General features: G+C 43.9%; 3 protein-coding genes across 3 annotated transcripts; 1 reads left to right on the plus strand and 2 right to left on the minus strand.

Moving 5' to 3' along the window:
• Window positions 1–138: 138 nt before the first annotated feature.
• rcoA (putative transcriptional repressor TupA/RocA) lies at window positions 139–3,079 on the minus strand (the record flags this gene model as incomplete). The annotated part of the gene is made up of 10 exons (XM_022535885.1): window positions 139–259; window positions 674–749; window positions 800–932; window positions 1,017–1,193; window positions 1,244–1,486; window positions 1,665–1,854; window positions 1,929–2,193; window positions 2,262–2,584; window positions 2,647–2,728; window positions 2,959–3,079. The coding sequence occupies 10 exons, from the start codon at window positions 3,077–3,079 to the stop codon at window positions 139–141; spliced, it is 1,731 nt and encodes a 576-aa protein (XP_022385283.1).
• Window positions 3,080–6,842: 3,763 nt separating this feature from the next.
• ABOM_008757 (sterol desaturase family protein) lies at window positions 6,843–7,960 on the plus strand (the record flags this gene model as incomplete). The annotated part of the gene is made up of 2 exons (XM_022535886.1): window positions 6,843–7,111; window positions 7,171–7,960. 2 exons carry the CDS (start codon window positions 6,843–6,845, stop codon window positions 7,958–7,960), a joined length of 1,059 nt encoding a protein of 352 aa, XP_022385282.1.
• A 1,150-nt stretch (window positions 7,961–9,110) lies between these two features.
• Window positions 9,111–12,112, minus strand: ABOM_008758 (NCBP1 family protein; the record flags this gene model as incomplete). The annotated part of the gene is made up of 6 exons (XM_022535887.1): window positions 9,111–10,245; window positions 10,372–11,264; window positions 11,318–11,585; window positions 11,647–11,753; window positions 11,819–11,910; window positions 12,052–12,112. 6 exons carry the CDS (start codon window positions 12,110–12,112, stop codon window positions 9,111–9,113), a joined length of 2,556 nt encoding a protein of 851 aa, XP_022385291.1.
• Between the last annotated feature and the right edge of the window lie 1,645 nt (window positions 12,113–13,757).

Here is a 13,757-nt window from a genome sequence, read left to right on the forward strand (position 1 = left end):
ACTAAATACCCAAAGATTTCCCTCCCGTAACAAAGGGGAGTAAGGGGCAGGGAAGGTCGACAAACTAAGGTAGATAATCTTGCTTGAATTTGAGGTCCATCCAACCTGTAGGGCCCAAGGTGATTTGATAGGAGATGTTTACGCCAACCCCGGTTTCTCATTCATATGGAAGTTCGTCGCACCTTCCACTACAATAAGTAGGCATCCGCAATGCGCGTTTGAGATTATCGCATCCAGCTCCTTCAAATTCACTACCAGGCTAGTCCATGACAAGTAAAGCCCAAGATCACACGAAAAATCGACAATCAGCCAAATTACTATCCATACACGCATTGCCCTTCTTTTTTTATCTTGTTTTCGTTTTTCCTTTTTGTTTCTCTGACTTGACATGACCCATAGCTCACTCATGAGGTAAATGTGGAGGTTGCGAGCGAAAGAAAAAATGGTCTTGGGCAGCGCAGCACCCAAGTGAAAACCAAACTAGCCGGGATAGGTGAAACATAGAGAATACAAAGCCAAATGTGCGCCGAACCTTCTCAGGGAATCCCATCACCGTCCAGTGTATGTAGAGTACCTTAGCAAAAGAGGAAACGAGGTCAGAAACACCTTTTCATGAAATATGGTATCGGAAGGCTTGTCAAACGACAGCAGCGTGGTCAATAAAAGTACATACCTCCAGATTCTTGCACGCATGTCACCACTACCAGTGGCAAACAAGTTGTTTGTCGGACTGGGAGCCACCGATATCACTATCACCAAGTTAGACGAAGGCACCATCCGCAGGAATTTTTACACTAACCAGAATTTTTGTGGCCCTGTAGCATCATCTGCGCATTTCCCGTGATCGGATCCCAGAACTGGACACCCCGATCCTTGGAACCACTCATAACCCAGTGTCCGTCTGGAGTCAGGCAAACACTAAGCACAAAGTCCTAACCCGAAAGTGCGGTTAGTATCTATATGGCTTTGCCTAAGTAAACAGCAAGTCGTAGCTGCAGTTGCGGATATTAACAAACCTTGTGGCCCTCGAAAGTCCGAATGCATTTGCCCCCTTTGACACCAGTCCCGGGGAATGCACCACGAGGAACATTTAGCTCCCAGAGCTTGATAGTTTTATCAAGACTACCACTAACTAGATCCCGGCCGTTTGGCGCGAACGCGACCGAGTAAACGCTATCTTTATGCCCATCAGGCTTTCCAGCCGTTCAACTAAATAGCCAGTGGTAGTATCCCAGACGCGAACGCTCTTGTCCAAAGAGCCAGCTGCGACGTAGTGACCATCGGGGGACATGGCAACGGTTGTCACACCATCTTCAATGCTGAGAGTATACACAAGCTTACCATCCAGAATATCCCATAGGCGTACAGTTTTGTCTCCGCTGCCGGAAGCAATATAGCGGCCGTTGCCAGCAAAGTCAAGAGAGTAAATATCTTGCTCATGGCCAGTGAAGATATGCTTGATAGTGCGAGCGGCAATATCCCAAACCTAAGCCCACACTATTAGTTTCCTGATCAAATAATCAAACAAGGGGGGCGGGTGGGCGGGTGAAGATATGTAGTTCAAAGAATATGATAGGCAATTACTGTTGCTAGTACTCGCAAGGGTGGAAAAAGGTAGAGATCACGAGTAGGGACGGTGACAGAGGATCTGTCCTCGGACTTACCCGAATTTGCTTATCCTCCGCGCCGGTTGCAAGGAACTTGCCATCAGGACTGAAGCAAACACTGCGGATATAAAGATCGCCGTTTTTGTCCACGTTCTCATCCTGAAGGGTAGCCACATTCTGGCCGGTCGTGACATCAAAAATTTGCGCGGAACGATTGCAACCGGTTGCAAGATATTTGCCATCCCGGCTGAAACGTACGCAGCAAACCACGCTATCATGAACAAGATGATGTACCAGCTCGACGTCCAACACACGCTGTACCTCTGGGTTGAATACAGCGTACCAATCAGCACCCTCGCGTTTTTGCGACGCAGGTAAATCATCTGGATTCCAGTTGCTAACATGTTACCCGGGCGGTCACGGACAAGGGCTTGGCTAGGTGGGGTGGGCCGAGCCAACTGAGGCGACACACGAGGATCAGGGTAGGCCAGTTGGTGGGTTTGCTGGGGAGTTGCTGGTCCAGGAGGAGCACGGGGTCTCTTTCCTGGTCCAGGAGAGGCGGTGGGTGGAGGCGGAGGTGCGTAGCCTGTAAAAAACATCCGCGAGTACGGGTCAGATATCAGAGAACCCACTATCAACTCAGTCACAACATACCGTTCACAGCAGCACCAGGCTGATATCCCCCAAAAGAGCTCTGCGGTGGCTGCGGCGCTCCTTGCTGAGCCGCGGGAGCAGGCTGTTGAAGGGTATGCTGGGGAGGCTGCTGATCCTGGGGAGGGGGAGGGGCAAGACCGGGGCCACTACCTCCTTGGTTGGCCATGATCCCACCAAATAGATTACTGGGGCCATGACCCAATGCGGGTGGGGGGGCTTGAGAAGGGCCAGCGTGCTGCGCTGGGCCAGCAATATGGGACGAGACTGGTTGAACACCGCGCGACTCCAACTCATGACGCAGCACTCGGATTTCCGCTTCATAGCTGCAAAGAATTAGCTTCCAAAAGGGCCATTGTCTTTGGAAGGTCATTCTGTAGACACGTACTCTTGCTTCATTTTGATTTGTGCTTGCTCTAGCTGGTAGACCTTCTGCCGAATCATTTCCATTTCTTGGAGCTGTCCGGTTACTGAGAGGATTGTCAGTTATCAATTTTATCTAACGTTAATTTCCTTCTCTGAATAGAAGAACCCCCAACAATTCCCAGCAAGCTATCGCACTTCATGCGACAGATGTATCGGTGGAGGACCCGATCACGCTAGAACCTGTAGGAAGTATGCTTGACGGGACTGGGCATGAAGGTTGACACGAGGGAGATTCTGATAATCAGAGAGGAAGATAATTCAAATGCACACATACATTGATGTTCAAACTCGCCAGTGCTCCTAGATTGATTCTCGAATTCCTGGCGCAGTTGATCAAGCAACTCCGTCAAGCGGGAGTTGGGAGCGGGAACCATCCCGCGATGTGTGTTATACATTGCGCGTTACTCTTGGTCTTTGTGTCCAGTATATTGACAAGAATCAAAGGTATATTTGAAGATAACTCAGGGCGACCAGGCAGGGCCAACGAAGAGATTGTTCGCGCGAGGTGAGGAACAGTTAGTTTCGACTTGACAAACGGGCCGACCAGAAACGACAAAGGCTGCTGGTAGAAAGTCAATGCAGCCGCATCACAGCGCGCCCCTAAGGACCAACCGCTGTGGCAATATCGAGGTAATAAGGGCGGATGTTGTGTGGCGGTAAAGACGTGGAAGGGGCTGTAGGGGGAGGAGATGCAGTTGAGGTTTAGAGATGACAGTTCAAGCACGGAGATCAAGGCTGGAAATGGATGGGGGCAGGAAGGCGGCTGAAGGTTTGGCGCGAGAAGCGAGACGATAGGCGAACAAGCGACGGGACTGGCCCCTTTTTAGCCTGGCGGGGCTTCCCGAAAGACCGTTTGCAGAGAAGGGACAGTATTAAGAGTTCCAAAGTGGGTTTATGTCCATGGTACTGTACATACTTACTCCTAGTGTTGACATAGCCAGAGGTTTTCCCACAATATCTATTTTACATGGTGTACCTATATTTCCATAGTTTGTCATTTCTTTGACCCTCTTACTGTTGGTATGATCATGATATACCTTTTTGGTCTTTTCCGGCCACAAGCTCTCAATAAATGTTGGCTTAATATTTTTGCTTTGTTATTCTATTTCATTCTATCTTTTTTTTTTCTATAAAAAGAAGATGGAAGGGAAGAAAGGAGATAGAGAAATACATTATATAATACTCTGTATTCTAAAACAACAAATGTGACATTCTCATATCAGTTAAATGACTTGGGAGGTTGGATGTATGTACATACATATATAAAAGTACTTACGGGATGTGTAGCTGTATTGTAACAGTTCTCGGTACTGAAGTTACCTATTTCAGTGATGGAGTTCTACACAGTAGTTTAATATTTGAGTCACCGATTCAGTTGGCATAGCAACAATGCACACAAGCAGGCACCACAAAGATGGTTGAATATTTTAAATGGTCATATTTTCGAGCTTTCTTTTCCTTATATTTTATCGTACGCTATAGTAGTATTTAACTTAGACAAGGCCGGGCAGCTATATATATACATATTACCCGATACAGGATCTATGGGCTATTAGAGTGACAATGAGGCCGCATAGCAATATTTATGTATCTTCCGATGTCCCGGAGTTCCGGATCGGGTATCAATTCTTAAAATCTACTATGCTGAGGTCTTACAGACAGAACTAAGTACGGACCAGTAACTATGTATGTACAAATATCCTAGACAGCATCAATGTATACTACAAAAGAATATAGGAGTCAAACAATCCCTTGGACATAGGTAGTTTTCGTCAGTCTGTTTTAGTATTTGAGGTAGCGGGTAGTCTATGTGGTAACTTACGTAGTACTTAGTTACACCCTGTAGTTAACTAGTTTGTTAGCTAGCTAACTAGCTAACTATAGCTTAGGTATTAAGTCTACCTAACTAACGATAGTTATTCTCTTACACAAGAGAACTGGTCCTGCAGACTCCCCAAAACGAACATAAATACCCACGGCTTGAAGTCAAGAGTCTTAGGAGATTGTTTATAAACCTGGTCAATATGTCAAACCCTCTCTTTTTTGGTCGTCAATAGGACAATTAACATGTGCCCGGCTATAATTGATCACCATAGCCCTATTATGAAGGGTAGCCGGCATCAATACTCAAGATAGAGAGTTGAGCGACTCGGAATACTCTACCGACTGCCTCATTCGGAGGAAAATACAAGAATACCCAGATACTTCAGAGACAGATACCAATAGTTCAATATTTTATGATTTCCCTTGTAAGGAGTTACACCTTCCATAAGACATACAAGATAGACATATTATATCTATGTGGATTAATGTACACTTCCAGCAAGCTGCAAGTCCCAGCAATTATATACATACCTCTTAGAACACATTTCTGTGTATAAGATAACCTAAATATCGGATTGATCAACAATCATTACACTGTCAATATATATATAGCCAGGATACTAATCAGCGATTAGTATTAGTTTTGAAAACAGTCGTAGCTTGTATGAGTCGAAATGAGTTTTCCGTTTTTACTATAGATTATACCTTTATCAATAGTCTTATATATACTGATTATATGTTTCGTGTTCGATTGTCAGGTCAGACTTAAATATCGAAAATGTCCTTCTACACTGTGTTTACTCCTGCCCACTGTATTAGTATACTATTCAAGAAAAAAAATCGAATGTGTAACCTATGCCTAAAAATTGCAGTATCCATTTATTCGATAATGAGTAAGTCCATCAGGGCAGCAAAAAATATATACCACATTATAGTAACACTATCGAGTCCAGGAATGGCAATGTTCATATCGCATTCTGTTATTCTCCACTGAAGAAAACAAGAATCGGTTCGTCGACGGTCCCGGAAACAACACGCAATAATCAGACTTACTACGCTAAATGAAGTAGCAAAACCCAGAACACAGAAGAATCAGCCCAATGGTAACAATATCTTAAGGACCTTTAAGTTATGAGAAGACCATTAAATAGGAAAACAACCACGAGAGTTGGCCGCCCTCAGGAAGGGTGTAAGAAGGTATCTTTATAGATCACGCACCACAATGCTAAGCGGCAGTGAGCTACTTTCTTGAGAAAGGTACGCGATACTGTATCCAATAATTCACTGTCACTGCAAGATATAGAGTAAAGAGGAACTAAACTTAGATATCTATTCCTATAACTCTTTCCCTCTGATAAATCCCACTGGTAACAGTCGGAATCATGCATTGTATGTCCCAATATACTGGTATACTCTTGGGAAATTTATACTTTGGTTATTTCTATCTCCCAAGTAGATTTATATATTTACAGGTGTTGACGCAAGTATGTGGGAAAGTTGAAACTGAGATCTAGGAAATCTTTCTATAGTATTCCACAGTTCTGTGTGGATGCTAAAAAAAATACCTATAACTGTTCCTGAATCCTGATTTATACTAGAAAGAAGAGCTTTGTCTAACTATAGCCTACTAGCCTATTATTATTATTATTGTAAAGGGGTTACATACCTTTATAAAGACTGTTAAGGCTATCTTATTAATATAGAGATAACTACTAGTTGGATAGCTGAGTAGCAGGGCAGCTGGCAAATACAATATCTGCAAGGTACTGTATAATAATACCTAGTGTGTATGTACCTAGCAACTTTCTTCTGACAAGTTATTGTCCCTTTGAGTGGTTCACAATGATTGGATGAATATCTGCCTATTGATCTGGTTGTGTGAGAGTTTTATTTTATTATTATTGTTATTTATTTATTGTTTCTTATATTTTTTGACCTCCTCACTTAGTACTCCAGATACATAGTAAGTAGTACCTCCCCACCACCATTTTCTGAACCGCGAAAAGACGTCCGAGTTCGAAAGGTACAAAAAAACGGGGAACGGCTGAGAGTGTTCCGCCTGGTGTGATGCCGAGCTTGGTCCTTATAGGCTATTTTCATTTTATTCATTCCCATCCATGCTTCACATCAATTTCCTTTTCTCTCCACTCTACTTAATTTCCAACCTATCCTTAAACCCACCCTTCGGACCCCTCGACTTAACTCTCCTCTCTTCTGCTTTCTCATTGTCTTTCCAACTCTTTGCAACAATTGAGACGGACTGCGAGTTAGTGATCGTCTTCTCTTTTGTACAACCCGTATTATACCACCTTTCAAATTGGTTCTCAAGGGATCATGGACATCGCCCTCGAAGTCTGGGACACCTTTATTGGTGACCGCTTATACGCCGCACTTCTCCCCGTCTCCCTTTCGTCCTCAGCCTCGTTTCCTGGCTTCAATCATGCGGCTAATAGCAGTCTGTCCTTCTTCGGCGCATCCCAGCCCTTCATCTACGAACCGGCCACACACCTGATCTATCTGGAACCCTCGAAGTACGCGTACATGAGTGCTTGGCCTAGGAACAATATCTACCGCCAATTTCTGAGTTTCTTCTTGATTGTCTGGTATGCAAAAAGCCCCTTTCGCTAAGGCTTCATCTGGCGTCTAATCATCGACGGAAAAGGATATTCGGCCTTATCACATATTTCATATCTGCAACACTATCTTATATTTTTATCTGGGATAAGACTACTGTCAAACACCCGAAGTTCCTCAAAAACCAAATTCCCATGGAGATTGCACAGACCATGGGATCTATGCCCATTATGTCACTTTTGACTGCCCCCTTTTTGGTCGCCGAGGTCCGGGGTTATGCCAAGTTGTACGATGGTTTCTCCGACGAGCCTTTTCCGTACTACAGCATTATACAGTTCCCGCTGTTCATTGCATTCACCGATTTCTGCATATACTGGATCCACCGCGGCTTACACCATCCGTTGATCTATAAGTCTCTACATAAGCCGCACCATAAGTGGATTATGCCCAGCCCATTCGCCTCGCATGCCTTCCATCCGCTGGATGGATGGTCTCAGAGTGTCCCATACCACGTATTTCCGTTTATCTTTCCACTTCAGAAGGTCGCCTATGTTTTTCTCTTCGGATTTATCAACCTCTGGACCGTATTGATCCATGACGGCGAATATGTTGCCAACAGCCCGGTTATCAATGGAGCTGCCTGCCACACAATGCACCATCTCTACTTCAACTATAATTATGGGCAATTTACCACACTATGGGATCGATTGGGAGGGAGTTATCGAAAACCAAACGAGGAACTTTTCCGCCGTGAGACAAAGATGGACAAGGAGGAATGGAAGAAACAAACCAAAGAGATGGAGTCTATCCTCAAGCACGTCGAGGGAGACGATGATCGCAAATACCTAGTCGAAGACGAGTCCAAGAAGGACCTGTGATTAACGCTACAGGGCCTGTCATGCCACTTCCTGTCTTCTTTTCATTCAAACATCCTTGGAACTACTGTTGACTGGTTTAGACGACCGTTACGAATAGTATAGGTTGACAAACTCCTCTCGGGGAGCGGCAAGTTCTTTCTGGGCCCCGCTAGATTAACGGGGTAGAGCCACAGCCGTCTTCGGGATGGCGCTAACAATACCCTGAGTTGGATCTTTTGCTTCTGACAGTGAGTGCTACGATATTTATGTTTTTCTAATTCATCCCGCGGGTGCGTGTGTCTTTGCCCTGACCACGTCGTATAATACTGGTTCTAGTATATTAATTACTGCATTCCTGTTTTCGTATTCATAATCAGTCACCAACACTTCGTGATATGAACCATTGTCAATGGTGAAAATCACTGCAACCCCCTCCTATATTTATGGTTTCGTTGTACATACATATTTCAATCTTAATTAAAATCAGGAATGAAAATCATTATAGAGCAGTCTTACTCGTTTCTCATTGCCCCGATTCAGGCCCTTGCCCTATGCTTAGATGTACCTTTTACAACCTGTCGAATTTGAATCGCCAAAGTACTATGAGGCCAAATTACCCAGTTTCATCCAATTTGTGATTGCACCATCTTGATTTTCCTGCCAGAATACTAGGTGTGTGATCATATATGGTGTTGGCAGGCAACCACCTATTGAATTGAATAGTGGTCATAGGATTATATGCTGTAATCAATATACAAGTACATCTATCTATATATAGATATTGAGAATGGAAACCAGTTATAGTCACGGTTTGCTTCTACATGCTGCTCTTTCAACATCTAGTGTTACTAATAATGCCCAACTTATATAGTGGGTTTAATGAGACAGGGTAGTGACTTTTGAGAAGTTAAATACCTTTCGAAATTACTAACGTCAGCTAGTGAATAGATCGAACCAATATTTAAACTACAGTCTGAAAGGGTCCTCTCTTCTTTTCATCCCTGATTTATTTATTTAAAGAAAGAAAGAAAGAACCCCCCTGAAAGGCATATATAATAAAGACAAGAAGAATGCAGCTAATCTTCATTTAGTATGATGCCGAAGACAAGGGCGAATACTGACGGCAGAGGCTAACATGCCAAAACCTTCCGATGACTTCCAGATGAGTATCTCATAAGACATCTGCAGCCCCATCTGCATCCGCGACGTCCAGATCTCCATCTGCTGGACCATCCATAGCCGTAGTTCCTTCCTGGGGCGGAGGAGCCATTGTCCCAATAGGAGTTGCAGTTGTCATGGCTTCAGCGATAAATGATTCCTCGACACCGGCTTTTCGCCTGAACGCTCTCAGCCATCGACAACCCCATAGTCTGATGATTTCGTCCTCTGGCAGCTCACCACTTCCATCACCCCTTTCCATCAATTCATCGTTGTTCCCTCCGGCGACTGACACAATCGAATCTTCAATAACTTTGAAGAGCGCCTGCATATCTGCCATCTCACGGTTTAAGGTTTCATCTAGAACACTCAACTGCGGCTCATACAGACCCGGCTGAGTCCGTGCAGCGACGATTTGGCGCAGACGGTTGGTGACTTTTCCCACAGTGGATGATATCATCTCAAAAACATGTGTTCTTGCCAAAATCGTCCCCGCCTCCAACTTGTCTACCAGTGCCCATTCAATGACGGATAGCGGCGTCAGGATAGTGTAATTCAGTAACTTGTCGATGATATTGATGCCGATTCCTGGCTGATCGTTCCAATATTCCATAACAGAGGTTATAATCTGGCGACGTGCACGAGTAGACTTGGGGCCAATGGCTAAAAGTCGTTCTTTGTTTCGCTCGATACAAGACAGTACGTGAGAAAGTGATTTTGACCCAACGAAGCAAATCGCCGTGACGAACGCATCTGTTGAGGGTAGCATAGGGTCCTCAACTCCCATCGCCCTAGCTTGCTCTTCAATAGAACTGATTATTGGCTGGATATCGTCATCTGCTGCTTTCTTACGGATGAGCTGCATGATTTCTGTGCCTTCGTTGGCATAAGGTGTGGCTATTGAGGATGATGATAAGTCCACAAATTCTAAGAGGTCCACGACAGGATTGGAGCGCATGAACTTACTATCCAATGAGTATTTGAAGTCAGGAGTATCCTTCTCCTTGCCTTCTGTAATCAACTCTTGGTAAGGGTCTGGAAGCGTTCCTCTAATACGCTGGGCAAAGCTTAACCTGATCTCTTTGTCCAGCGCGCCGATTATAAAGGCCATCCTTGGGTGAACTGAGCAAAGCTCAAGGTCATCGGTCCTTTTCCAACGGTTAGCCCCTCATTCTGTGTTCTTCGTCTATTGTTATTATTATCATCATGATTTTCTTTTTTTCCTTTTTGTTTTTGTTTAAGACAGGGATCTGTATGGTTACGGTGGGACTGACCATTCACTCCATTTCCATGTGAACCCAAAATTGCTTAGATGGTGAGCAAACCAATCTAAGAACCGGTGGCTTAGATCTAGATCAATCGTTTCCAAGCTGCGATAGAGAAAGCGAATCGCACGCCCTAAGCTCGGAGCGATGGCAGCCGGGGCAATCTTACAGCACTCTGTGAGAACTGAGTGATAGTACACAAGCTTGTGCTGCGGGGAAGGAAGTTGGAACAACTGTGAGAAAACTGCATCCACGGCCACGTCTTCGGGCTTCCACGTCGGACGTTCTCCGGAGATATCGCGCAATCTGTCAAAGGGGGTTGCACGCTTCACGAAAGTATGCGGTGTAAAGTAACAGTCAATGTCGATGAGATACTTGGCCGTGGCAATACGGTTGAAGTCGAGGATGTTGATCGTGTCAACAAGAGCGTCACGCAGCAGAGATGACGCAATATCCGACGTTGGAGGGACGGTTTCTACCTCTTGGTTGGAATATACGGACATGTAAACTTCAGGGAAAATCGCCCTGGATCCATTTCGTACAGGGTCGGGCACAGTTATTTCAGGGAATGCATGCTTTGCGCCGGATTCCAGGGGTTTCTGCTCTTCTTCATTATCGCGTCCACCTTTCCACGGTCGAGGAAGACATGCGAGTTCCCAATTCCGGCTGGCTTCCTGCTGGAGTTGACTTTGAAGCAGGCTAATAACGCTTTGTGCAGTAAATGAAGTGTCATATTCCGGGCTAAACGGCTTAACCAAATCAACCAACGCATGCGGGGTCGATGCAATGATGTCGGTCTTTTCGAGAAGGGCATTTGCCTGAGCCTCAAAACCTGTTATCGGAGAAGCCATTATGTATGGAATAGTGAAGAGAATTATTTTCACAAGTTCCAGTCCTAGTAACTACACATGACTTATTAGTGAGTGTGCACATAATAGACAGCGAAACGACTCACATCTTCAGAAGAGGCTGTCTGCAGAACAACGGCACGCTCAAAGAGCTCTTCCAGGATTGCAAAGATACCATTTCCCTCATATAATATCTGCAGGCATCCAAGGAACCGGAGAAGAAGCTTTACTTCACGCCACGCGCCGTTGTTAATGTAGTGCTGTAAGTATTCGCTCGCTTTGGTAAGGATGTCGGACACAAGCTCCGATCTGTAGGCATTGGCAGCCAAGACCGTTGCTGCGATAAAGGGGATTTTCAGCGGTTGCTCTAGGGCTCTATCACGGGTCGCATTGTGTTAGCGTTCAAACAAGGGAACTAGGGCCAGCCTAAGCGTACAGGTCAACTGAGATATCAATGAAAGTCTGTCTCAGCTCCTCGTCTTCATAATTGTCGGCGACGCTTTTTGCAATATTCACAGCATCGTCTTCGGCTCTTCTGGCGGCCTAATGGGAAGTGTAAGCTATGACGCTGATATTCAGAACTCAACACCGAAGCAAAGAGATCATACAGATTCGGCAATGGTTAATAGCTGTCTTCGGACCTTCGCAACCAAAGGTTCTTCGTATCTGCGCTTCTGGCGTCGGTCATAGTCATCGTCTTCTGTAAATTCCGCAGTAATTGTTAGGGGAAAGAGCAAACAAAAACACCACGATACGAGGGACCAAGAGAAACGGTATTGCAGTAGATGCCATAGCTTTATATATATAAATATAAAGAAACAACAAAAATATTCGCACTGACCTCTATAGCGCCTTTTGCGGCCACCCTTAGGCCCATGATGACGGCGTTCGTAGTCAACCATAGCTATCTACTCCTGGGCACGTAGGTCTTCGTGCCTTCGCAGATTGAGATGAGCTAGATATTGAGTAAGGCTATTAAAGCTGTATGTAATTGATAGGACACATGAGCTGCGTCCACAGACACTTCCACTGCCGGTAATGTCTATTAGAGCAAAGACCGCGCGTGCACATGCTTCTAGAAGCAAAACATTGCCAGTACCCTGAGCTCACCAAGTGTCGGGATAAGAGATGCTCCGTGCCGCTGATTATATAATATGCTAATAGTCACTAACGTAACCGGCAAGGAAGCGGGTCACGCAACTTGGCGGGTCAGCTTGGTATTGTATACAAAATGGCCTTCTTTAAAAGCTCAATATCTTAACTACAACTATATATATCAATATATAACTGTAAAGAATTACTAGTATATATACTACTTCCATATATTTATTAGAAAACATTATTTTAGAAAGCAAATTCTATAGATTATATCTATATCCTATTAAAATCAATATAATATATATTACCCAGTGTAACGGCGGTATACTATATAGATGCCCCCAGAGCATTCGGGATCGTTGATCTCGAATTATATGACCTTTTGGCCTTGTGGAATACGGTACCCTGGCTCTATCTCTTACACCCAGGTAATTAACTGTTTCTATACTCTCTAAACTTGTCAGCCTATTATTTTAATATATAGTAGACTGTTTATAAAATTTGAGATAGATAGAACTTGAATAGACTAAGATATTGAGCTTTTAAAAAAGGCCATTATATATACATACCAAGCTGACCCACCAAGTTGCGTGACCCGCTTCCTTACCGAATATATTAGTTAACTCACGTAACTGGTAAGCGGCTCTGCCACCTTTTATTCCATGGAAAATGGTACTTTTATAACCCCAATATCTCAACAACTAGAGGGAATAGCAATATAATATCTAGTATAGACATATATATACTCTATATTAATAAGAAATATATTTTTAAAGATTTTTAATATCCCTTTTTATGGCCATAAACACTATATTATATAAATTATAGAAGATATTTTGTAATATATATTATCTTATTATCTATAGAATATAAGATCTCCTGTGTCTAAAATATATCTCTGTAGCGGTATATTAGTCTAAATATCAAATTTTATACAGCTATAATCTCTAGTTTTTGAGATATTGGGATTGTAAAAAGTGCCATTTTCTATCGCAAACCTGGAGCACAGTATTTCACCTTCTGCCTTTGCCGTGTAACTGAATGGAGAGAGCGATATAAGAGTCAACTCGGGTTGTTCACCCATTCACCTAGAGTACAGTTACTGGCAGCTGTTTTGAGGTCTGTTGGCATTTATATGGTCGTCGATGAACATGACAAATAACGACCTCCTACATCCATAGACCATCCCGACTATGGGAAGAGGTAAATAGTATCAGAAAACTCGGAGATAAGTTTGCAATTACAGCATGAGACAGTTAATGATGGAAATAAGAGTCAAACAATGCAATTACAAGACTGTGGTTATACACACTAACGAATGTGATGTTCCAGAGTGTACGTGTGACTCTAATAAGGGCGAAGAGGGAAGTCAGGAGAGAAGTGGTGAGGTGGAAGAGAAAGGGTAAAGTAAAAGAAAAGAAAATAGTAAACCAGTCGTCTGCTTTCGGA

This window comes from Aspergillus bombycis (genome assembly GCF_001792695.1).
Source record: "Aspergillus bombycis strain NRRL26010 chromosome Unknown contig00108, whole genome shotgun sequence".
Taxonomy (NCBI): domain Eukaryota; kingdom Fungi; phylum Ascomycota; class Eurotiomycetes; order Eurotiales; family Aspergillaceae; genus Aspergillus; species Aspergillus bombycis.